The sequence below is a fragment of the Megascapheus bottae genome, chromosome 13 (genome assembly GCF_031878675.1).
Source record: "Megascapheus bottae isolate mThoBot1 chromosome 13, mThoBot2.hap1, whole genome shotgun sequence".
In the NCBI taxonomy this organism is placed as follows: Eukaryota; Metazoa; Chordata; class Mammalia; order Rodentia; family Geomyidae; genus Megascapheus; species Megascapheus bottae.
In genome coordinates, this window is record NC_143521.1 from 39,221,589 (window position 1) to 39,247,571 (window position 25,983).

General features: G+C 42.0%; 1 protein-coding gene across 7 annotated transcripts in view; it reads right to left on the bottom strand.

The window, feature by feature from the left end:
- Tbc1d1 (TBC1 domain family member 1) overlaps positions 1-25,983 on the bottom strand; it is a 167,065-nt gene that overhangs the window by 10,297 nt on the left and 130,785 nt on the right. For all 7 annotated transcript variants that reach the window (XM_090343720.1, XM_090343719.1, XM_090343718.1 and 4 more), the window contains 5 exons: positions 24,876-25,037; positions 19,159-19,317; positions 9,263-9,507; positions 6,860-7,019; positions 3,777-3,946 (listed from right to left, as the gene is read on the bottom strand). In XM_090343720.1, the coding sequence (XP_090199846.1) occupies positions 3,777-3,946; positions 6,860-7,019; positions 9,263-9,507; positions 19,159-19,317; positions 24,876-25,037 (896 nt within the window). The remainder of the gene's footprint in view (positions 1-3,776; positions 3,947-6,859; positions 7,020-9,262; positions 9,508-19,158; positions 19,318-24,875; positions 25,038-25,983) is intronic.

Genomic DNA, 25,983 nt, shown 5'->3' on the forward strand with positions numbered 1-25,983 from the left:
TTTTAAAGAATTTATTAATGTTGATTTTTACAACATATTTTAAATGACAAGTTTAACAAACAAGTGTTCAAGGAGGGAATCTCTATTTACAATCACTGGGACTTAGTATTTAGAACTTAATCAAAATTAGGCTAAGGGTTTGTATGTCATAGAAACATATTAATTTAAGAAATAAAACATTGGGCCGGGAGTTTGGCCTAGTGGTTAAAGTGCTTGCCTAGCATGCATGAAGACCCAGGTTCGATTCCTCGGTACCACATATGTAGAAAAAAGCTGGAAGTGGTGTTGTGGCTCAAGTGGTAGAGCTCTAGCCTTGAGAAAGTCCAAGGACAGTGCTCAGGCCCTGAGCTCAAGCCCAGGACTGGCAAAAAAAAAAAAAAGAAATAAAACATTATATCTATAGAGTCATAGGTTTTTATGTCTATATAGTGATGTTTATATTTCCATTACCATGTCCATAGCTTTGGGTATACAGTTATTGAGTCCTCGCTCTTGTACTCTTTGGATTTAATAGCCACATATTAAGGATACCATGTGCCTTTTGTTCCTTAGGTCTTGACTTGTCTCACTCAACACGATTCGCTCTAGATTCATCCATTTCCCTGTGAATGCCATTATTTTATCTTGTCTGTTGGCTATGTAGAATTCCATTGTGTATATATACCACATTTTCTGTATCCATTCATCTGCAGTAGGGCATCTGGCTTGTTTCCATTGCCTGGCTATTGTGAATAGTTCTTCTGCCTATTTTTAAAAGTATTATTATGACATGGATTATTTCATCCCTTTATATGTTGTCTACGGCTCTTCTGCATTGCAAATGCAGAACTAGATAGCAGCATCAGAGACTTTATAAGCTGCAGAGCCTGTCTGCCCTTTATACAATATACTGACTAACCATGATTGAGTTCGTTCTAGGCCCAGCCAGACTCAACTTCTTTAGCTCCAACAGCAGCACAGGCATCCTGCAGCCTCCCTCCCACAGGTTCTGCTCTTACATATGTGACACTGGTCTCCTACTTATTCACACAGATGGAGATTGAAATATCATGTCCCAGACTTTTTAGAGGAGTTAATGGAATACTGAGTTCGAAGAGAAAGCCAAGTTCAAAACCAGTTGCTTAAACCAAATTAAGGACATGGATATTCAATTGTTTTCTTCTCATAATGGGTCCATTTCTATACTTCCAACCTGATACAAACTAGGACGTGAATTGAATGTTGGCTGGGACAGCTGTCTCTGAACCAGGGTACTCTCATGATGTAGTCCTGTTCTAGGTAATCAGAAATTCTCTGGGTTTGCTCCAAAATTTAAAAAATGTAAGTATATATAACAAAAGCCATTAGCAGGGAATAAATACATGAAGGTAGGGGCCAGTGGCTCAGGCCTGTAATCCTAGCTACTCAGGAGGTTGAGATCTGAGGACTGTGGTTCAAAGTCAATCGGGGCAAGAAAAACCGTCTGTCTGTCTGTCTGTCTGTCTGTCTCTCTTTCTCTCTCCCTTCCTCCCTCCCTCCCTCCCTCTCCCTCTCTCTCCCTCTTTCTCTCTCTGGTTTTTGGGGGTTTTTTGGCCAGCCTTGGGGCTTGAACTCAGGGCCTGGGCACTGTCCCTGGACAGGATTTGCTCAAGGATAACACTCTGCCACTTGAGCTACAGAACCACTTCCAGCTTTTTCTGTGTATGTAATACCAAGGAATTGAACCCAGGGCTTCATGCATGCTAGGCAAGCACTCTACCACTAGACTATACTCCTGGCCCCATGAGACTCTTAGCACCAATTAACAACCAAAATGCTAGTGACTCAAGTGGTAGAGCATCAGTTTTGAGAAAAAATGCTAAGGGACCATGCTCAGTCCTTGAATTCAAATCTTAGAACTGAGGCACACAAATTTACACACACGCACACACACACATACACACACACACACACACACCACAGTAACACACCAGAAATATGAGAGTCCAAAGGAGAAATAACTCAGTACCAAGACATAGGTCTTAATGACTCCAAGGTACGTGATGTTGAACAACTGCTATAAAGCACTCTGAAGTGAGATGAGTGTGACATCCTATCTTGCCCTTTATAGCAGAGTATCGATCTAGCTAATTAATTACTAGAATGCCCTAAAGATTACATGACGTCATGTAACTAGGCTAAAACTAAGGACTCCACTAGACAAAATTATTCACTTGGAGAGGATCATGCCAGGTAAGTTACGATACAGAGATGCAGGGCCCAGCAGTTGAGTATAGAGCAGAGAACGCTTCCATATTGGCACATACAGAGTGCAGAGATCCAAAGTAATAATCTGACCTAAAACCAAGCCAAGACATGGGCCTTTTTCTGAACTGAACATCCAGGCAGAATAGCCAATGAAAATCACAAACACTGAATCTGGATGCAATCCGCTGGAATCACTCTCTATCTTGAATTACTAGAGACTCTCAAAATAAAAACTAAAGAATGGATAAGAATAGACTATTTGGCTATTCATTTTTACTGGTTTGCTCTATGTTTTCATAATGTGTGGCACAGATTCTAAGCTGAGGAGATTAACTACTGATGAAACCTCTTCTAGTACATTCTTAGTATAATTCTCAATTTTGACTATAAACTTAACTGAACTGAGAGATGCCTAGGAATCATTAAAGCACATTGCTAGGTTGTCTGTGATGGTATGCAGTGATGACTGACATATAGAATAGCAACTGAGGGAGAAAGACTTGGTCAGAGTATCCAAAAGCTTCAGGGGCCCAAGCAGAACAAAAGAGAAGAGGAAGTGCTAGCCAATACATATAAGCTCCATTCCTCCTGAGCCAGCCCATCCCTTGTGCCATCACCTCTGTATGTAGAATCCAGCTCCTTCAGCCTTTCTAAAAATCAACTCTCCAGGAGGGTTCTATATATATATATATATATATATATATATATATATATATATATATATATATATATGTGTGTGTGTGTGTGTGTTATATATATGTTATATATATATGTTATATATATATAGGTTATATATATACACACACACATATATATAAAACCTTCCCTCCCCCCCACTGGGCCATAAGCAGCTCAATCTATCACCATTAACAGTTATTACTGGAACATTCTTCCTTAGGAAGAATTGAAATCTGCTCCTGTGCCTGATTCAAACTATTCACCATCTGGCCTAGTTGTAATTTCCAGCTACATCTACCTCTCAACTTCTACCATTTCAGAGAGTAATGGCTCTACTGTATATGAAAATGAGGGATGCTAGGAACCTCACATGTGGAATGTCATTCACGGGGAAAAAGAAAAGAAAGAAATCCCAACCCCAAATAAGTAAATTTAAAAATCACCAAACATATTCATAGAATATATGCTCCCTGTCATAATTCTATTTCTTTTCAGTACATTTTAACTAATGCCACTCAGCAGAAAAAAACCCGAAGCCGTCATTCTACAAAAGCCTACACTTTACAAATATATATGTTTTAGCATAACAAACGACTAGAACCAAAGCTTTTAAATGCAACACACTATTGATTACTTGTACTTGCTGCCTCATCACCACCCAGTTTTCTGGTGTTTTTTTTTTTTATCATTCTGCCCACAACATTCATATTCAGTCATACCTTTAATCATTAACACTTATTTGTGTTGCACCTCCAACCTTCCAGGCACCATGCAAAATGCTGTTTATAACCCGAGAGTGGTAGGAAATAGCTCCTGCTCAGAAGAAATGTAAGCTCTGAAAAGCCATTTGCAAGGTCTGGACCCCATCATACCTGGTTGATGGTCTTCTCCATTTGTACCAAGCCCAGGTTGGGTAGTGTATTTTTTATAAAGTCCACTATGGTTTCTAGGTTTTCATGCTGTAGAATCAAGGGCTTATGGCTACCCAGAAGACTTAAAGCCACTTTAAATATGACTTCTGATCCCTGAAGGAAGATCATATCTGGAAAATAGAGACATGAAGAGTTAAATTATAGCCAATTCTGACAAAATGCTGTCTCCTTTTCCTCATATCAGAGCAGGAGGGAGGGAAACCAAACTCCAAACTGAAAATTTTATTTCCTGTTTAAGAGCCTGCTATTTCAGATAGGGTTGTCAAGACAATACTGCAAATAACAAAAATAACAGATAAACATCTGCTTAGGTTTCATCACAGATACAGATAAAAAAATTTCCACTCTGAAAATGAGTTAAATTTAAGCATGCTTCCAAGCTTAAGTTGAGAAAGAGAAAAGGTTTTATTAGTCGAATTTTTTTAGCAATGCTCCACATTTTAGGGGAATTACCAAAACACATGATTTTATGAGTAAAACTGAAAGATTTGTATAGATACAGCATCAGAATTGAAGACAAATTAAGTGAAAAAAATGTTTTCCTCTGATTTGAAATAAAGGATTAAAAGATCTCTACAAGTTAAAAGGCTTAGACAATTGCAAAAGTACATTTTAAAAAACAAGTACGCTGAATTTCAGTGTAACAATAACTACCACTTGGGATTAAAGTTTGAATAAAGTGCAAAAAAGAAGCTACAGAGACATCAACACATCTAGTATGGGCCTGATCCCCACAGAGCCACCTAGTTTTAGGAAGAAAAGGCACCTTTTATGGAGTCGTGCTGGCTTCTGCAGCCAGGCTGGGAAGTGCTGCGGGGATAACTCTGCTTTACCCTGCCTCCCATTCTCGGTATCCACCTCAGCCCCAAAGCCCCATTAGACGAGGGACATTTTAACCAATGACTTATTTATTAGGTGCTTGATGAAGAAAAAAACTAGAAGGCTGAAGGAGCAACCCTTTAAAGCTTAAACTGGGAGGTATGAGTCCCCAAACTCAGGAGTAGCTTATACATTAAATAATACCTTTCTCTAGAATTTTTACAAATTAAGCATAACGTGTGTGTGTGTGTGTGTGTGTGTGTGTGTGTATGCGTACCCGATAGTGGGACTGGAACTCAGGGTTTGAGTTTTTTTGTCCAAGGCAGCTAGAGCTCTAGTACTTGAGCCACAGTTCCACTCACTTTCTGCTGGCTAGTTGGAAATAAAAGTCTGTCTCATGGACTTTCCTACCAGGCTGGCTTCGAATCTCAATGCTCAGATCTGAGCCTCCTAAGCAGCTAGGATTACAGGAATGAGCTATCAGTACCCAGCTAAGCATAACTGTAAAACAAACAAAAAGCCCTACTTTTTTGAACGTAGACATCACATCACTGGGCAGCCCAGCTCACACCCTGGCAATCTGCTTCCTCTCAGCCGGCTTTCTTCTTGCCTCTTCCCTGCCTTCCCTGCATTTTCAGAACACTCAGAAACTGGCAGGATATTGAGGAAATCTTAAATTCTACTGATTCCATCATTTGGCAAATTACACTTTGCAGCTTACTGGATAACAATATACATAACTACTTTTCCTTAAAGATGTCTCAGCATTCCTGTTGGTATGTCACGGGGTACTGACTTGACAATATGACTTTGCTCTGTAACCTCACACTGAGTCTCCACATTTATTCAAAACAATCCTCCCCTCCTCATCCCTTTCTCCTGGGAGACTGTGGTCTCAGGTTGTCTGGAACAACTGGACAGTTTCCTGGCTATCAGACTTGTCTTGCTTTCCAAGTGTATTTTTATCCTAAGACCCTTCTGAAGCTTTCACTACTGCAGGTGGTTTCTGGATTTGTGCCAAACCTCTAGTTTTATGTCATCTTGTCTTCATCTCGTTGGCAGAATATCCTAAAGAAAGACATCAGGAGTCCAATATACCAGCTTCCTCCTCCAATGAGGCTGAGCCAGCTTCCCCATTTTTCAGATTTTTTTTCCCCCCAAGGCAGAAACAGTTATAAGGTAAACACAATCATTTATTTCAGGTCCTCTTCTTCCCTAACTATAAATATACAGAAGATGGCCACTTGCCCGTGGCACCAGAGAACTGGTATTTCAGCAAAGTGTGATTACCAGATGTGGTTGTGGCATATACACAGTTGACAGCTGACTCTTCAAGAAGCACATTCCAAATTCGATGTAACATATTAATATGCAAACTATGCTGATGCAAGCTGAGAATCTTTTGCTTATGTATAAAATGGGGAATTATTAACAAAAAGTTGATTTAATCCAGGCTTAAAGTCTGAAATGGAATGGGCCTCAGGAAATAAAGTCTGAATGACAAGCTCCTAAATGTTAAACCAAGCTGCCTAGCACCATAAAGTTAGATAGGGTTAAGTCACAAGTTGATATATGTAGAAATGTTTTCTAAGAACTCACCTTTTCAGTGGAACCATCTGCGATTTTTATGTATTGAAGGTTGGGATAGACAAAGCAAAAAAAAATTTCCTAAAATAGTATATACAATACTTGATATGTTTTAAAAGGCTGGTTCCAGAAGCATATCCAAATTACATAGTTTTAAGTTATTAAATGACTCTCCATATGACATTAAAAGTACCTGATGTGGATAATTACCAAGTTTAAGTATCTTCCTCCTTCACAAAAAAAATGTAAAAAGAACCTGAGTTGTCAAGAAAGAGTGGCTGAGAAAGGAAGGTGACTCATTATAATTATACCTGTAAATGCCTGGCCAAGTTGTCCAAAGATCTAGTGTAGGGAGGGCTTTGTGCTGAGTGTATCTGACCTAAACACTCAAGATGGAGACACCTACAGAAGCTCCAGGATCACCACGGCAAATAGCGCTTCAAAGTCCTCAAACCAACGCTAACTAAACCTACAGGACATGACTACACTAGCAAACAATACCTCACCTTTGTGAGACATACAGCTATAAAAATAAGTAGAGCCCCCACCGAGTAAGAATAAGTGCTGCTGTTGACAGGAGCATGCAGGGCTCTGACAGACACATGTAGGAAGCTCACCAAAGACTCTGGCTACAAATCCCAGTGGGAACTGCGAGGCAAACACAGTGAGAAACCAAGGTGCGGCATAGAGGCTGGGGCCGATCTCGTGCTCCTCCAGGTGACTGTAGAGGTCTCTGTGGTAATCATGAAGAAGTCTTGAGAGCTGATACATCTGGATCTGCAGGGGCAGATGTCCACAGGCATGAGAATTAGGCTCCTTCTCCACATGCAAACTTGCTCATCCTCCTTGGCATGTGTAAAGGAATTATTAGCACTGTGAATATTTTATTTGGCTTGTTACAGTATCCACTGATCTCAGCTATGAATTCATCTAACAAACTTCATGAGATACTAAGTGAAGTAGGCCCCAAACACACATGCTGGGTCTCCTACTACTTTCATTCCATATCCCCTTGTTATCCTTGGCCAAGAGTATGTAAATATCTCCTTTGTGCAAAAATGTTCTTATACTTACACATTCACAGAAAAAGCCAAACCCAGGGGAATTTGAAACACAAAGCCTGTGCTATGAGTAAATGGAGTGCATATCACAATTCTAGACAATATGTCCATTGTCCATGTAGCCAGTTCCCTGTATCTCCCAAAGCCACTCACAGCAAGACAAGCGTAATTTGTTCAGGTTTATACAAGAAGTATGTGTATCTTGGCAAGGTAAAACAAGAAGGTTTTGTCTTAAGATGAATAAAATGGCTTTTTCCAACTAAAGTTAAACTCAACATCAAAGGTTGCTTCTTCAGAGAATCATCTAGATCTGACAGGAAGTTTACTCCCATTCCTAGAGAGAGCACCCTCTGGCTCACAGAGGTCATTGAGCTAACTCATATTTGAGCAGTTCCATGGCTAGGAACTAAGGAAGTAATCTAGAGAGGACCGAAGTCTAACCGAGATCCTCCAAAGAGATGTCCATTCCAAACTTAGAAAAATGAAAACTGTTTTCAGTTGCCTAGATATAAATCATCTGAACTACCAGCTGTGGCTTTTCTGTATCTAAAAAAGTCTAATCAACCAAGGCCTGAAATGATTTGTGTGCTATGCTAAATTATACACAATTCAAATACTCTGCTCTCTGTTGACAGCTGCCTCACATTAAAGTCAATGGTGGGAGTGCAGAAAGAGCCTAACAGCATGTGGTGAGTCCTGTGTAAGACAAAACATCCAGTGGATAAAAAGGTTTTCATGCGCATGTGTGTGTGTGTGTATATGTGTGTGTGTGTGTGTGTGTGTACATATGCACACATGCATGTGCTAGTGCTGGGGGGCTTTAACTCAGGGCCTTGTACTCTTGCTTAACTTTTTCACTCAAGGTTGGCTCTCTACCACTTGAGCCACACTACTTCTGACTTTTATGCTGGCTAAGCGCAGACAAAGTCTCATGGACTTTCCTCCTCAGGCTGGCTTCAAATCATGATCCCCAGACCTCAGCACCCTGAATAGCTAGAATTACTAGTAGGCAAGAACTACTAGCACCTAAAGGTTTCCTGTTACGATTCATGTTCATGTGGTGCAGAATCACAAGTTGAGGAAAAGGAGGTTTTAATTACATAATAGGTTGCTACCCTCCACCTCCAAAAAAAGCCCTTGGCTCTCACAGTACTTTCTAAAGCTCTGGAACCATAGAATTGTGTTAGGAAATGAACATCTGGACATATGCACTCATATTTTAAGTAATGTTGAGATCCACAGCTCTCCCCACCTCTCCAAAGCAGCTGGTACAGTACTGACACATACTGCTCTGTTTCTTTTTCTTTTCATAGATTCATTCATTCATTCATTCAATAAATACTATTTCATCCCAGTCCCTGTCTATAAACTGCAGACACAGCTCCACGACTAGTTATGCCCTCCTCTCACAAAGTTTATTTAATAAGGAAAATCAGAAAATAAATAGGCAAACGAGTAAATAAAAAGGGTATTTTCTGGCAGGGAATATGTTATGCCAGATAAAGAAGACAAGACAACATCATTCAGTACACTTGGGGGTCAAGGATATGAGAGTTGAGCTGAGCCCTGCATGACAGGTGAGGGGGCAGAGTGGTGAGGATGAGGAACCCTGGCTGAGAGTAGCAGATGGCAGGCTGGGTCACAGAAGTTAAAACTGCTTCATGGTTAATAAAGGGTGCAAAAATAAGGACTCTGGAATTAGATCAGCCTGGGTTTAAGTTCTAGCTCTTTTGTTTGCTAACTATGTGACTGGTCCAATTATATATACTAGTTTTTCAATCCACAAGTCAAGCCAATCAATAATGTCATCCTGCAGAACATAATGCACAAAAGTACATGCCTAGCACAAGGCCTATGAGCAACGTAGTTGTCACAGTGTAACTGCTGCTAGAAAGCTCCTTAGATAAAGGGAAGGGGGATAATGTATACATTTATTAAAGACATAGGAACACTTGATACCTGTAAAATTATCATGTCTGGCCGATACTGTTTCCGCAGTCCCATGTCAAACATCAGAAACTTGAGCATTTTAAATGCCTCTTCCTCACTCATATGAAGAAGCAAAATGCCAGCCACAAAGCTGAGACCTTGGCAATATCCTACTTCCTGGTCCAGAAGTGAGTAGGCCTTCAGAATGTTGTAAAGTGACAGCTGCCCTGCTCCCAGCTGGGCAGAGAAGTACGGATGTGTTGGAAAGGTTCGCCCTGGGGGAAAAAACAAAATACACTACAAGTTTAAAAAAAAAGCAGAAGAGAAAAGACAAAGACAGGAAGCCTATAAAACTAGAAATGCAATGCGCTTCAGGTTAAAGGAACTAGGTACTCAGAAGCGGAGTTACATGCCACAATCAATTTTCTTTTTTTTCCCCTCCCTGAATTTTGAGCTCAAAGCCTGGGCACTGTCTCTTAAGCTTTTCTGCTCAAGGTTGGTATTCTATCATTTGGTCACAGCTCCACTTCTACCTTTTTGGTGGTTAATTGGAAATAACAGTCTTATGATATTTCTTGCCTGGACTGGTTTTGAACCATGATGTTCACATTTCTAGCTTCCTGAGTAGCTAGGATTAGAGGCATGAGCCATTAGTGCCTGGCTATGAATCACTTTAACATTACTTTTGCTCTAGAAACAAGCACGGCTAGCTATTCCTTCTTGGAATAATATCTGTGATTAAAAATAATCAATCAAATCTTTTGTACATTTTATTTACATTTTTCATGGTAGTTTAGGTGTGAGAGAGAGACAGTGGAGAGCAAGAGAGAAAACTACTCTTTAGTCTGCATATATCTGGGTTTCAATTTAAAACCAAAAGAAAAGTGTTAGCCTCCAAACATAGCCTTCATTTTCAAGAGAAACATGACAGCTGGCTTTCCTGATGCTCACCCGATCATGTGTCAACCAAATGTGACCAAAAGGCATGACCTTGCTACAGACCTTCCCTGCCAGCTTTTCCCAGACCGCCCACATTCTGCCAGCAAACGCTTCTCATCACAATGCACTTATGTACTTTTAAACCACAGGCAGTGTGCTAAGACAGGCTGAGGGCCAGCTGCCTTCCAGAAAAGAGTTACGAAATACTTCTTGAAACTCTAAAAAAAAGAATGGTATTCAGGGTTTTTTTTTCGTCACTGTTGCTGTCCAGGAAGTTTTATTACAGGTACCTTCCAAGGCTCCCTGTCCACGAATGTGACTGATGGAAAAGAGTCTTCAGGGGGCAGAAAAGCAACTAGTTAAGAATAGAGATGGGTGGGTCTAACCTGGACCCAGGTAAGAACGAGAGGCCTGGCTGAGTCAGTAGCTGCTTGTCTATGGTAGCTGTCACAGGATGCAGTCACGTGTTCCCCTCAGCCTTCTGAGAAAGCTTTCATCCATTTAGATGGGCTTGTCTTAACCTGATTTAAGAAGATAGCAACAGACTCCTGCTTTCCTGATCTGTATTCACTGCTTGCCTTCTTTGTCTCTTCACCAACAAATTTTCCCCCAGTATTCTACATGTATGTCACCTTGCTGGTAGAAAGCAATCAATAGTTCCCTGGCTCAAAGAACCAATGTTCCACTCCATTAACCTGAGCTCTGCACATGCACCTCCCCACTTTCCCTCCTGGCCTTGTCCTCTACATCAAGGTTTCACCTAGGCCCAAGAGTGGGTGCTGCTGGCATCTCTGAGCCTGTCTGGATTGTGTGTGCCCAGTGATCAGGATCATGTCTGTGCTTTATTAAAGTTTAGAGCAGCAGATGCAACCGGGCTGTAATGTAAGCTACAGATGGAGTTTTATAGTTCCTAGTAAAAACATTAAAAAGAGCTGAGTCAGGCACAGTGGCTCATACCTGTAACTCTGCGGAAAAGGCAGAGGTCCAGGGGAGCCCAGTTCAAGACAGTCTAGACAAAAGGCGGATGTGAAACTGTATCTCAACAAAATAAGCCAGGCATGGTGGCATGCATCTAGGTAGGCGGACTATGGTCTGAAGCCAGCTCTGATCAAAAATGTGAGGCCCTATCAGAAAAATAAATAAAGCAAAAGAGGGCTGGGGTGTGGTTCAAGAGGGAGAGCCACCTGCCTCACAAGTACAAGACCCAGAATTCAAAAAATCCAATACTAGAAGGAAGAAGTGAAATTAATTTTAGTAAGGAATGTTGTTTAACCTTAGTACTCAAAGAATACTATCACTTCAATTACACAATCAATACAAACAGATGTTTTACCTTCACTCCCCAAAACCTAAAATTCAGCATATTCTTTATACTGACAGCACACCTCAATTTGGAGCCACTGTATTTCAAGGGCTCACCAGCCTCTTACAGCTTCCACACTGCACAGTGCACTTGCACTGTCCTCTTTAGCTTTCTCAAGAGCAAGTAGCATCTCTCACCCGCTCAGCAGCTCCCAGGGAGATGGAACACCTACACTCCCCCCATGTTCCTGTCCAAAACACAAACCCGTTTTTCTTTGGGTTTCAAACAGGTGTTAATGGCTGCTAGAAGCTAGAGCATCATATGGTATGGAGGAACTCTGTTAAAGGTTCAGTTATTTGGACTACTTATTTTTGGTTTAATCTGCTGAAGTGATCCTTCCCTTGGGTCAGGTCCTGTTTCCTAGCTGAAGGCAGTTCCCACAGTGCCTAGAGCTCACAGCAGTTCTCTGCTGGTAGGCAGAGTGGCCACTGCTCGTTTAGCCCTATATCATCTCTAACATGCCAGCTGGAGAGAGACCTATTCAAATGTGGTCACACAACAGTAGCAGAGTTGAGGCAGAGAAGCCTTATGGCATGCCCTATGAAGTCACACTGCCTCTGCCTCATATGGGGTTTCATGGGCTGCCCTCATTATCTTGGCATTTATAATCTTTATACAGGAGTTGTACATTTCTGTTTGCATTGGGCCCTGCAAATGAGGCCCCTGACTGGGGAGAGGGCAGATTTAGTCATTTTCCTCACATGATAGCCTTAGTTCCAAGTGTTTTGTTATGTGAAAGCAAAGCAAAGCAGATCTGGGGCCAAGTTCTACCAGACAGCCAACCTTTACTAAGTTCTAGATCTGATAGCAAGATGGAACCTCACAAGTACTCCCCCACAGGCTCCATCCTCAGGCCTCCCAAAACCACTTCAGGAAGAGAATTCCATTTGGAGGAAGCCACTTTGGCAACCTGAAGGCAGGGGCCACCCACAGTCCCATTGTGCCAATGCTCTATGGGAATGTGGGGACATGAGTCCCAACAGGCACTGACCCCCGGTTCTCCTCCAGAGTCACTGGTAGCCTCCCAATCAACCACAGACCTAGAACATTATATCGCTTATAGAAAATCATCTTTAGCACCCCTCATGCTAAGAACAATTCTCTGGTGTACTTTAACGGTATCTCAAGCAACTACCTTTGGCATATGCACTCTAAACAGTCAGTTCTCTGAACCTGGGCTTCTTCTTTAAAATTGCACATGCGGGCACATGGGCAATGCCTCATGTAAGTGGTTGCTATGAAGGAACCACTCAAGGGAAACTGTTTTCAGAGATATCACACATATTCTTGAAAATTGAGCTTCCAATTAAGAGAAAATAGTCTACCTTCCCAGACAAAATGTGAATGTGTTAAATGGAAGAATGGCAAAAATGAGCACAATGAAACACCATAGTTATATTAAATGAAAATGTAGGAGTGAGGACACAGCTTAAGTAGGAGAATGAGAGGCCCTAAATTCAATCCCTAGTACCACCCAAGACAAATAAATGTAAGAATGCTGCAAAACCCAACCAGCTCATTCACAACCTTAGGAGGAATTTCATTTAAGGGACATCTGTCCAGGACTCATCTTTTCTTTCCCTAACACTTGAAAGCTGAAGAACCCTATAGCAGGAATCACATCACCCAAGGACTTACTCAATATGAGTATCTCAGGCTGACCCCTACCAAGAAGTGCTTTAGCAGCAGAATGGAGGCAGTAGCCTCTAAAGAGGTGTACTAAGAAACACATCCCATCTTGAGAGAATTGCCTTACTCTCTGCAGAGCCCACCTGGCTGCACCTGGTGTGAGATGCCTGATGTGCTCAGCTGTCACTGGCAATGGCATTGCTGCCAGCAGCCCAAAGAGTCAAAAGGAAGCACAGAGCCACTTGCAGAGCTATTCAGTCTGGCCCAGGCACGAAGAGTTGACTGGCAAGTTTCTTTTACTCCCTCCCCTGGAAGCCTGAGATTCCTGGTCTCTAGGGAGTGGTACTAGAAATGGGTAGTCCCACCTCACCCTGTAATTCCTAGACAGATCTTCATTGGCACCTGCAGTAGTGACTTCCATGAAGATGATCTACAAGGTCTGTGGTCCTTACAGCGGCTGCTGCTGCTGCTTCTCCTTTTCCCTCCTCCTCCTCTTTTTTTTTTTTTTTTTTTGCTAGTCCTGGGGCTTGAACTCAGTGCCTTGAGTACTGTCCTTGGGCTTTCTCAAGGCTAGAGCTCTACCATAGCCATAGCCACTTCTGGCTTTTTCTATGAAGGAATCAAACCCAGGTCTTTGTGCATGCTAGGCAAGAGCTCTACCAGTAGACCAAACTCCTGGCCCCCTAACAGCTTCTTAAATGGAGCAGAATTTGAAACAAGAGAGACACAGGGCAGAGAGACAATAGGGCAGAGATTGCAGAGGTGGGGGGGGGGGGACGACTGGAGGAGTCCCTTTGTACCATACTTCAGACTTAAATTGTTACTTTGGGTATCAGTTGTCTAATAACAGCCTTAACACAAGAAAGTGTGTTTCCTAAGTATATGGAATGTATCCAGTACTTGAGAAGAATATGTGGAACTGCTACTAATGGCATGGTGGCTAAAGTCAAAAGAACCCTTCTGCAATTCAGTATTTCTGAGAAGCATTCAACAAAAGTTCAGTGACTGATGGACCTGGCTCTAAGGGCTCTGTCTGGCCCAACTTGCCACTTGTAACTTCAAGGTGGCAGCCTTAAATTGGCTACAGTGAGAGTCTTAACAATGGAATTCTGCAAACACTAAACACAAGGATGTCTCTTAACGAAAGGGATGCTTGTTATTAAGCATTTTTCAGCTTTCATATCTCCAAGAAAGAAATTTTATTCTTTCCTTTGTTCATTCATATTCATTCAGTTATAGCACTGTGAGGTTACAGGGCATATTTACAATGACCTGATCTGATAATGTGAGAAACATCAGCCAATCCTGTGGAAGAGGCCCCCTGTTAAGGGGACATGGTATACTATTAAGGTCCAGGTGCAATGTAGGTGAGCCTAGCGTGCAAGACAAGTCAGGTGGAATGAGGAAACAAGTCAAACCCTCAAAATGGGTCAGATGGAATGCAGATAAGAAAACTGAATGCTAAACCTGTTCTGTGCCTATGAAAATTGAACCATACATAGTCTGAGAAGGAGAAATAGCTCATCAAAAGGGTCTGCATAAAGAACTAGCTGCTCAACACAATCCTCCCTAAACCTATAAAGTTTGTCCCTATCCTATATCAGATTAGCAGCAGCAGCAGTAGCATACTCCTCTGCCCTGCTAACTGTGTCTATACTAAACTTCTGTTTCTCTTCCTCTCCTGTCTCAGTAAATTCTTTACCAACTTGAGGCTCCCAAAACCCACAAAACACCCAGTGAAATAACATGTGTAGCTGCTGGTGCAATAATTCATTAGACTGCTGAGTGCGGTGGCTCTCACCTATAATCTTAGCTATTCAGGAGGCTGAGATCTGAGGATCAAGGTTCAAAGCCAGCCCAGGCACAAAAGGACCTGAGACTCTTATTTCCAGTTAATCTCTAGAAAAGGGGAAGTGGGGCTTGACTCAAGGGTAGGGTGGTAGCCTTGAGCTGAAGAGCTCACAGACAACGCCCAAGCCAAGTTCAAGGCCCATGACCCACACAAAAAAAAATTTATTAGACTCTGAAACTGTTGATTGTCCAATTGTGCTCCAGAGTCCCAAATTGGACAGACAGGTTATTATTGCTATCATGTAACAAATTCTTGACACTTTTTCTGTCTTTTGCCATCAAGGTTTTATATTGCTCTCACCAGGCTTCCAGACAAAGATGAAGAAGCAAGCTGCTTCTGTCTGCACACCTTTGTGTGCAGTGAGAGTCCTGGATCCTATACAAAGAGTGCAACACTGGACTCTGGGCTAAGGTCAAATGAGGCAGCCACCAGCCAGGCAGGAAGAAGACATTTTGCAGTCACTGTCTTTACTTGCCCTTCACTGTAGTACCCTTGGTTGAAGCTTTCCTTTCAGAGGCCCATCTATTACGCAGCTTTTAATGGACTTAAAGTCCATGAAGAAAGTGTTTTCCTCACACAGTTCTCTTCCAGATAAACAGGCAGATTTTAAACCTTTGGTTACGTGTGGAAAGAAAATTCACATGCTGGGTTAGATCTTGATCTAAATGATCCTCCACGCACTTTATTTCAGTCATCACAGGCTGGCCTAACTTATCTTGGTCTGACTGGAAAGGAAACTAAAAGCTCATCAAAAATGTCACTTTTAGACTTCTAGATGGTTGCCAGTGGCTCATGTCTGTAATCTAGCTACTCAGGAGGCTGAGATCTGAGAATCTTTGCTTGAAACCAGCCAAGGTGGAAAAATTCATGAGACTTTTATCTCCAATTAACAACCCCCCCCCAATAAAAAAAGAAAAAAGCTGGAAGTGGAACCAGGGCTCAAAGAGTAGAACAATAGCTTTGAGCAAAAAATCTCAGAGACAGAGCCCCAATCCCTATGTTTAAGGCTCAGGATTGGTACCCATAAAGGGAAAGAGTTGAATAGAGAAGAGAAAGGTCAGCCATCTGAAGGCCAGAAAACTGAATGTAACTAGAAGCAGCATAAAGGGTGAGGCAGGTTCTGGGGCCAGTGTCCGAGAGTGTGCTTTGTGAAGTGAAGCTCTGAGAGATGTTTCCTCCTGGTTGGCTGTGGACCCTTCTGAAAGAACATGGCTTCCTCAGATTAGAGGCAGAGGGGAGTTCTCTAGAAAGAGAATGGACAGAGCCACAAAAGACTCTGAAGTAGGGTTTCCTGGGAGGAATGGGGCCTGAGGACTGAGGAGCCTCAGTCTTGCCCCCAAGTCTGTGACAAAGCTAAAGCAAAGCACTCCAGTTCTTGGGCCTCATTCATCACTTCTGCAATGGAACTAATGACCTGTGCCTAACTTTGTACAGAGCTGTGTAAGGATAAAATCTGACCAAGTTTGGAAACATTTTATAAGCTACAAAACACTAACTGCAACATCTATTATTTTTACTTTTTAGAGGAAAAAAATCCTACAGCAAATTTTATAGACTTAAGGCCCATTTCAAAAAGTAAAAGTAAGAGGCAGGAAAATAAAAATCCATGAAAAGTTAAGTTACAACTAACCACAAATTACCCTGTTCTTCTTGCCAGCATAAGGACACTGTTGTTTTGTTTGTTTTTGCATTACTGGAGATTGAATTCAGAGCCTCAAGTATCAGCCCAGTCCTTTTGCTTTTATTTTCATTTTTATCCATTGAAAAACAAAACAAAGGGCTTTCATTGCGACATTTCCATATACGCACAGAATCAAACTGATCAAATTCATCCCCTAATCCCTTTCTAAAACACTTTCAATGGATTTCATTATTCAAGTCTTTTCATACACATGCAAGAGCTACTTCACATTCAAACTTCACCTTCCACCTTCTCCTCAGTGCTCACACAGCGTCTGAGCACTTTTGCCCAGATGGTCTAGGACATTAACTTCCTAACTATCACCACTTGCACACCTGCAATTACAGGCTGCCCTACCACACCCAGCTCAACGATTGATTTGACTTCACTCTGTACTCTGCACCTTATTAGGCCTAAGTCAGCTATTGTGCAGACTAAGTAGAAAGTATGGGCCCAGGCTGTGGCAAAGGCATAGTCCTTGGTGAGAGGCTGGGGAAGTTATGAACAAGGTCTGGCGAGACCTCTGCATCAGGCCTCCAGATCCTCACCTATGGAGCAGAGCCTGAGCTCAGCAGGAGGGACTCCACTGCTAGGGCTGAGCTAATACCCAAGTTTTCCTGACTCAAATGGGGAGGGATGACCTGGGAAATTCTCTGGATAAACACTGGGGAGACTAGGAAGGTAACTTAAGAAACTGTTGCAATGGGAGGTTCTTATAGGCCTCCAGGAGGTTGTTGAGACATCATCCACCAGGCCAGAGGTGAGGCGGCAGTCAGTGCTGGCTGGGGGATGGGGTTATCCACTGCTTCCTAGGGTGGGGACAGAGAGGATGTAGGTAAGCCTGACTCTGCCTGTGAATCAGGAGCTGTGACTCAGGCAGAGAGGCCTCCTGGACTGAGGCTCAAGCACAGCTCCTCAGGAAGAGGCTGAGCCAGGCAGGGGCTCTGGGTCAGTTGGGACTTTCATCACCCTTTACAGGAAAGTGATTAGACAGGAGCATGAGGCAGAAGGCTGGCTGTGCAGCACTGAAGGGAGGCTACGGAGGAAAACACCAGCACTGGGAAGAGAAACCTTGCACTCCTCCTTCTGTCCTGGGGAGGACTGCAGAGGAGAAGAGTGCTGACTCCTGTCCACCTCCTACCCCAAATCCATCTCCACTTCACACCATAGAAGCATGATGTCGTTTCAGTTGCCTGCATACAGCAGCTGTCCTCAGGGTTACTGGGGACTCTGGCTCCACTGAGGCCTTCGTGGTCAGGGATTCCACTTCCACAGCGGCCTGGAACCTCTTGGTCTAGAACCTCTTGGTGTGGCCTTATTGTGGCACACAGAGGGATGATGGGTTTAAGAATTGGCACCTCTACTCAGATGGACTGAGTGGGGTTAACATTTGACTGCTCAGTGCCTCAGTTTCCTCATTACTTTGAGAGGATATAGAGGCAGTTTCACAGGACTGTTGAGAGTCACATGTGACTGCAGCTGAATTTCATAAAAAGATTTGTTGAGCAGCTACTGCACAATGCAGTGTTAACACTGGAAGCTAAGGGCATACTGGCAAAACAGCCCTATCCAGCCCACAAAGGTTGAATTCTACAGGGGAAAGCAAGGGCAGGGCAGTAAAAGTTTGGCCACCACACCGTTCAGCAGCCATTTGGCTGGATCATTCTGAGCAAGTTATTTAACGTTTCTGTTTAAAGCTTCTCAACATTACCGATATGTGCAACACTGTGTAGATGAATGGAAGTCGATTAATAAAGCCACTCTACATGGCACTTAGCCCAAAGTAAAGATAAGCACTACCTTTTAATAACAACAGCACTATGATAGTGTCTTTGGGGAAGGAGTATGGCTTGGACAGAAGGACTTGGCAGGGACACTACTCCAGTATGGATAAAGGACAGAGTCTGCAGCCAGGCAGTTTCTCAAGGATGCCATGGAGCTGGATTCTCCAGCATCAAGGTCTGAGAGTAAGCAGGTGAGTGTGAGCACATGCCACTTGAACCACACTGTACAACCCTTCACACCTGCTAACAGTCAGAAGGTCTTCTGTGCATCACAACTGTAATCAGTCTAGCAGGATTTTCAAATATATTCGCCATGCAGTTTCTTTGTGTATTTGAGTCCATTGTCCCAATTCCAAAATAAAACCATGCCTTTGTATGTCCCAGCATGTTCCTACAGCTGACCATAAAAACGCGCCACTGATGTCTGAATTATGACTTAATGAACAGACCCCACCCCATGCCAAGCAGAATAAGCCAGCTGCCCAGTGAAAAGAAGAGGTTTTTATATACCTGAAGAGAACATTTGGGATCACTCTGGAGCTTTTCAAATTAATAATCTCAGTAGTAAATTTTGATTTCTAAACCTAAAGACACTTCGCTAAATAACCTGGCCAGTCTCTTCAGATTGTTTGAGTGTAAACCCTGCTGATTCATCTCCAACGGACAGTGCAGACTCACCGAGGTCGATGAGGATGGCATGCTGCTGGGAGGTGAGCTGTTTTAAGAGTTCTTTGTAGGGCACATCCTTTGGCTGCTGTTTACTGGGAAATGGGTGTTTAAGGTGGAACTGCTCAGCTAGAAATTTCCAGATTTCACCGCGGTGATGACGTGGCACACCTTTAAAAGAGGGAGAGGTGGAAACTATAAAAACAACACTTCATGAAGGGTTGTGTTTCATTCCACAATCCAAATTCTTGTTCCACTATGAATTAATGGCACAGGAAGCAACAGAGACTTTGTCATATTTGTTCCTTTCCTTCCCACCTCCCACGATCCCTTCACTTCCCTTGGCTCCACTCTTATTTCCCTCTGGTCTTTCCAAGTTATAGTATGTTCTGACTAGGTTAGACTTTGAAAGGGTGAGCCAGTAACTATAACATGATTCCTACCTGGTATCAATGAATAATGTAATAAAGCAACAAGAAGAAACATGAAAATCTACAGAGCAAACTGGGATCTCCTAAGTCAAGGAGAAGCAGAGCCCTGAGGAAGGTGAGCTGGATCTTTTCTAACTGAGCAACCCAAGTTTTATAGACTCCTTCATTTAAACCTAGCCTTGAGGAGGAAGGAAAGAGGAAAAAAATAAACCAGAGAGAAGGCACCACTAGGTATAGTAAGCACCTTGCCATTTCCCTTGCATATTTTAGTGACTTAAAAGAGAACAATTAGGCTGGCCAGTAGAAGAAACATAAGGGCTCAGCTAACTGGTCTCATCTCATGCTTTCTCTAATATTTATCTTGGCATTAGCCTGATGACCCTGTGTAGTAAGAGGAATGGTGGCCCTCTCAAATGTCTACTTCCTCCTAATTTCTGGGAGCCAGGAATGTGGCCTTACACCAGATCTAATTAAGTAAGGATCCTGGGGTAAAGAGGTCATCCTGCATTGTCCAGGTAGGCTCTAGGCCCAGGACTGGTGTCCCTATAGCAGTCAGACAGGGGCAACAGTGATGACCACGGCACGGCGAAGAGCCAGCATGACTGTGGAGGCATTGATACAGCATGAAGACAAGAATGCTGACTGCCATCTGAAGCTGGAGATGGCCAAGCTCAGCCCCACTGACACCATGGCTTTGAAATTCAAACCCTGTCTATAAGCAAATGTGAAGGAACAAAATAGTTGATGTGACAAATAATTTATGGTGGGGATTTTTTTCCCAAAATATTTTTGGTCAGGTTGGAAATTTTTCCCTATGTATGAGATGTCCAATTTCCTCTTATTACTAAATCATTAAATTATCTTATCAGACGTAAGTGTTTAGAGAGAAGAATTCTGGCTATGTTAGTGGGGGGCATCATGAATGAAACAGTATGAAAGGTTAAAGCTGAGAGTCTAGGATTCAAAGGAAAGGATCTCACAAATCAGGCGTCATGTTTTTGCTAGGAATGGTCTGGAATATCCTTGCCCTTGCTCTTTTGCTTTACTCCTAGACCGAGAGAGAAACCTGGCAATGGAGTCGACCCAGAGCCTGTAGGCAGAGTTCTGGTTAGGCAGAATTAGTTCACCTTAGCCTCCATGTAAATAACTTAAGCTTTTTATTGACTTAATATATGATTACTTGCTCAAAAATGTGTGTTTGGGAGGGTAACTCTCTGAAAACACAAAAGATATAAAAATGAAAGGCCAACCCAGGGGTTGGTGGCTCATTTTTGTAATCTTGGACATTTAATAAGTAAGAGGCCAAGGTCTGAAGACCGAAGTTTGACCCAGGCCAGGCAGGAAAGTCCATAAGACTTTTTTTTTTTTTTTTTTTTTTGCCAGTCCTGGGTTTGAGCTCAGGGCCTGAGCACTGTCCTTGGACTTTCTCAAGGCTAGAGCTCTACCACTTGAGCCTCAGCACCACTTCCGGCTTTTTTCTATGTATGTGGTACCGAGGAATCGAACCCGGGTCTTCATGCATGCTAGGCAAGCACTTTAACCACTAGGCCAAACTCCCGGCCCCGTCCATAAGACTTTTATCTCCAATTAAACATCACGAAAGCTGGAAATAGAGCTATGGCTCAAGTGGTAGAGTACTAATCTCCCACAAAAAAATCTCAGGGACAATGCCTAGGCCCTGAGTTCAAACCTTAGGACCAACATGAATAAAAAAAAAAAAAGAAAAGAAAAGAAAGCAGAGCAAACGAAAGAAATATAGGCCACCCTAAGTAAACCTACAATTTATAAATCAGAATGGGAAGCTTTCCAAAATGAAGAGAAGAAAGGCTATTGATTATTACACCAGGAAAATTTGAAGCCCAGGGCCACGCCAAGTAACCCAGAAGGATGGTGTTCCTGCCTCAATCCCTAGTATCTGAACACATTCTGGATGTTTCTCTATGTGTACATTATGGAAATATCAACTGTACAAGAGATCATGCTATACTTTTTTTAAATCACTGAACAAGTTATCTTAAACTTTTTTACATCACTAAATAGATGTATGTTGCTTTCAAGGACTTATAACATGGTTAGTCACATGGTTGGGTTGCTTTGGTTTTGGTTTAGGCTATCAAACTACAACACAATAAGCTTTTTTTTTTTACTGCAGTAAGAAAAATTTGGGGCTGGCTACTTTCTAGAACAATTTTCTATAAATGGCATTGCATGGTCAAAGGCAAGCAAAGTGTGCATCTGACACATGTTACTAACTGTTCCAATTACATTTCTAGAAATATATATCCTGGCTTCTGAAGTTTTACATCTTTAAAGAAATTATTCTGAATTATGCTAAACTTGGAATCATCTAACATCCCATAGAATTTTTCTTCCTTCTTCCACATGAAGAAGGCAGCAGATGGTTAGGAGGAAAGGCCTCAGCACCCTTGCTGGGACTGAAGTGACTCAGCCTCTACTCGAAAGGGCAGAGTTAGGGTTCTGAGTTAATCTTGTAGTAAAATTCTGAGTTATAACATGGAGAGCAGTTATTTGTGCGGAGTGGTCAGCCTTAATGTGTTGAAGCTGGCTGACAGACAATCCCTTAACTGTTAGAAAGAGCTAGTGCAGGGAAACAATGTGACTAAGGCAGAGAATCCTGGAGGAGTTCCAGATCCAGCCTGAGCTCACCTCAGTACATAAACTCACTGTCCAATCATCCATGCCCAACTCCACCACACAACGTCGAGATTCCTTGAGTGTTTGCTATTGCTTCTCCTTCTACAATACAAAATGAAAAACAGATGCCCAGGTGCCAGGCCTCTGAGATACTCAAATATTTGGAATAGCTGACATAGACCATGAAAGATCAACACCTAGTCAACTGTGAAAAAAGAAAAAAACCAAACAAACCAAAAACAAAAAACAGATGCTGCTATCTTGGGCCACCTGGTTTGAGGGTAAACTTCCATCAACCAATGTTAGAATGGATGTTAAGAATACTAGAACAACCAGTACAAAGATCTCATGCTACCAGTCCCGAGGTAGGAGTCCAGGAAGGTGAGAAGACTTGCTCCAGATCACACTGGAAAGCCTTGCCTATTCAAAAGCTCAGTCTTCATCATGGCTGGATCTTGAGAATAGCATAGCCAAGGAGTGGATCACCCAGACCCAACACAGTAGTGGTGAGAATCCTGTAGCCTAAGGTGTGAACTCATAATCCCCTGCTCTAAGCCCAGTGTCCTGATCCATAGGAATGGAAAAGTCACAACCAGGGGCCAAGAGTGTAGTCTAGTGGTAGAGAGTTTGCCTGGCAAGCATGAAGCTCTGGGTTTGAGTCCTCTGTACCACATACACAGAAAAAGCCAGAAGTGGTGCTGTGGCTCAAGTGGTAGAGGGCTAGCCTTAAGAAATCTCAAGGACAGTGCCCAGGCCCTGAGTTCAAACTCCAGGACTGGCAAAAAAAAAAGTTACAACCAGTGACAACTACTCATCACCAGTAAAATGGACTCCAACAAAACTAATTAAAAGTTCATGCCTGTGATCCTAGCTATTCAGAAGGCCGAGATCTGAGGATTACAGGTCAAAGTGAGCCTGGGCAGAAAAGTCTGCAAGACTCCTATTTCCAATTAATCAGCAAAAAGTCAGAAGTGAAGATGTGGCAATAGTGGTAGAGCACAAGCTTTGAGCTTAGGAAAAACATGAGATCCTCAGTTAAAGCCCAGTGCTGGCACTTAATTAATTAATGAAAGACTTAAAAACACCTAAAACTATCACAGAGAAGCTGCTTTGCTCCATTAAGTCTGTATAACCAATAAAGGAAGAAGATCATAGTATACATACATATATATAATATACACACATATGTATATATATGGATATACATATATATACATGTGCACCTTTATCACAAACAAACAGTTATTCAGGACTAGATCGTAGTAGCAATAAAAATAGTTTATAGGTGGAAGTTTCTGCTCTTGGCAGCAGACACTAAAATACATTAAAAACATAATTTCTTCTAAACACTGAAATTATAGAAACTACGCTCTAAAATGATGCTTTTCAACCTATCTGTAAAGGATCAGTTTTTATTTTTAAATTTTCCAATCCCTGGTGGAGTGATGTTTTTATAGTGTATAATAAAAATGAATTAGTAGAAAGCAACCCAAGAGAAACAGAATGATAAAAATATAAAACCACATTTAAAAAAATGAGTATCACTATGTCAAACTGCTGGAGACGTTCCCAAACTTAGTTGCAAAACTAACCTTATCCTCCTGGATCAATAAACAGCTGAGACTAGAAGGCAGCCCCCACTGCCACCCTTCAAGGCTGGAAGGACAGCAGACACATGTGATGTGCTCTTGGGTCCACATTCTTTCCTCACCATTACCAACACCCACATCTGACCCACAGGGAAAATGGGCTCCGAGGCCTTGAGTCTTTGCTTACTATCACACTGCAGAACACACAGCTTGGCTGGGCCAAACCTAGAACCACCTGTCTAAAGTCTATGCTCTGCAATCTGATCTCCCCGAGAGAAATTACACAATTTCTTATTAGTTTACTATTTAATTCAAAACATATCATCACAACACCTACATGGCTTATAACCCTTGGATTATCTTTTTGTTACGCTGTTCCATGATTTGGGAGCATTTTAATTAGCTTAACAATGAAATTTTATTCATCTACTAAGAAGCATATTATTCATTTGCAAAGAAATGGATGAATCTGGAAAAAATTGTTTCGTGAAGTAACTCAGACCCACAGAGACAAAGAATACGTTTTCTTTCATATGTAGACGCTAGAATTGATAAATGTACAAATAAACACAAATGAGGTTTTATGTAAGCGTACATAGTATGGCATTTGCAGGGGCCAATTCATACGGTGTAATTCCTCAGAAAAGCTAACTTACAGTCCAACAAAATAAATACCAGGTATGCAAGAGAGGTCAAGTGAAGGGAGGAAGAGGAATGGGTAAAGGAAAGATATTAAATGCATATTCTATGAAAATTTTAAAAATTGAGGGGAAGGTTTGGGTTAGGAGGCACATGAGAGAATGATGCAGAATGCCATGATACACTGCACTCACAAACTGATTTATGGAATGGTAACTCCTTTGTACAACTACTGAACATAATAAATGTATCATTTAAAAAAGAAAAGTGATGCAATTTACATCTGTTAAGTAAGGTATCTAAAACAGAGTAGATAAAGTTGTGATGAAAAGGAGAGATGGTCACTAAAACTCAACTCTACACTTACCCAGTTCTCCGTGAATGAGGCTGGCCACTGGGTCCCAATAAGGCTTACCTTGCCCAACAGCCGAGTGCATTTTTTCCATGTCAAATTTAATTTTTGATCTTCCTGGGGTGCTAAGCATCTTTTCCCATATGGTAGTTACTTCTTTTAGGCAAGGAGTGATTTCTTCATAATCAAGCTTTAGGCGTTTATTTAGCAAATCATTCTCAGAGGCTAGAAGAGACCACGTGAGGGCAGATTAGTAGACATTGCAGATCTTCTAGTACACACATAACTATTCAATGCTTCTGAGATCTGGGATAAACACAGCAAAGGACATCACTCATTTGCCTCGTTTTGGAAATGGTAAAAGTCTAAGAAAGCCAGGCCCAGCGGCTCACACCTGTAATCCTAGCTACTCAGGAGGCTGAGATCTGAGGATCAAGGTTCACAGCCAGCATGGGCACTAAAGACTGAGACTCTTACCTCCACGTAACCACTAGAAAACCGGAAGTGATGCTGTGGCTCAAAGGGTAGGGCAGTAGCCTTAAGCTGAAGAGCTCAGGAAAAATGCCCAGGCCCAGAGTTCAAGCCCCACGACTGACAAAACAAAAAACAAATCTCAGAAATACTTACTATTTTTTTAGTGGTACACACCACTGTGTCCTGGTGGCCCTACTATTAAATGAAGATACAACCCACTTCAATTCAGTTCATTCCATCTTCATAGCTACTCTGTCAAACCATAAACATTTTAAGGCCAAGAGTCATGTGTTAAAATTCCCGGTGATAGCATAGTTAAAGATCTATCTATCTATCTATCTATCTATCTATCTATCTATCTATCTGTTTTCATTTCATAAGAGATATACTAAGTTCCCCTTTATTTAGAACCAAATCTAAATTAGGTAGTGTAGCTCTCTGGTTCTGTGCCAGCTCCCTGGAGCTGAGAGAGGAATAAACCTACCCTGTTTATGGGATCTCCTCACATATAAACAGACAGATAGCTAACTCACTCCAGTATACCACGAAGAGCTTCCTTAAGAAGAATTAGACCTAAACTACCAAAGAGGGAGGAAATGAATATCAAAAACTTTAAATTGACAAGTTAATGATTCCCTGGTCTAACCACTTCAGGGTCAAAAAGCTAAGTGTCCACAAAAGCTAAGTGATTTATAAA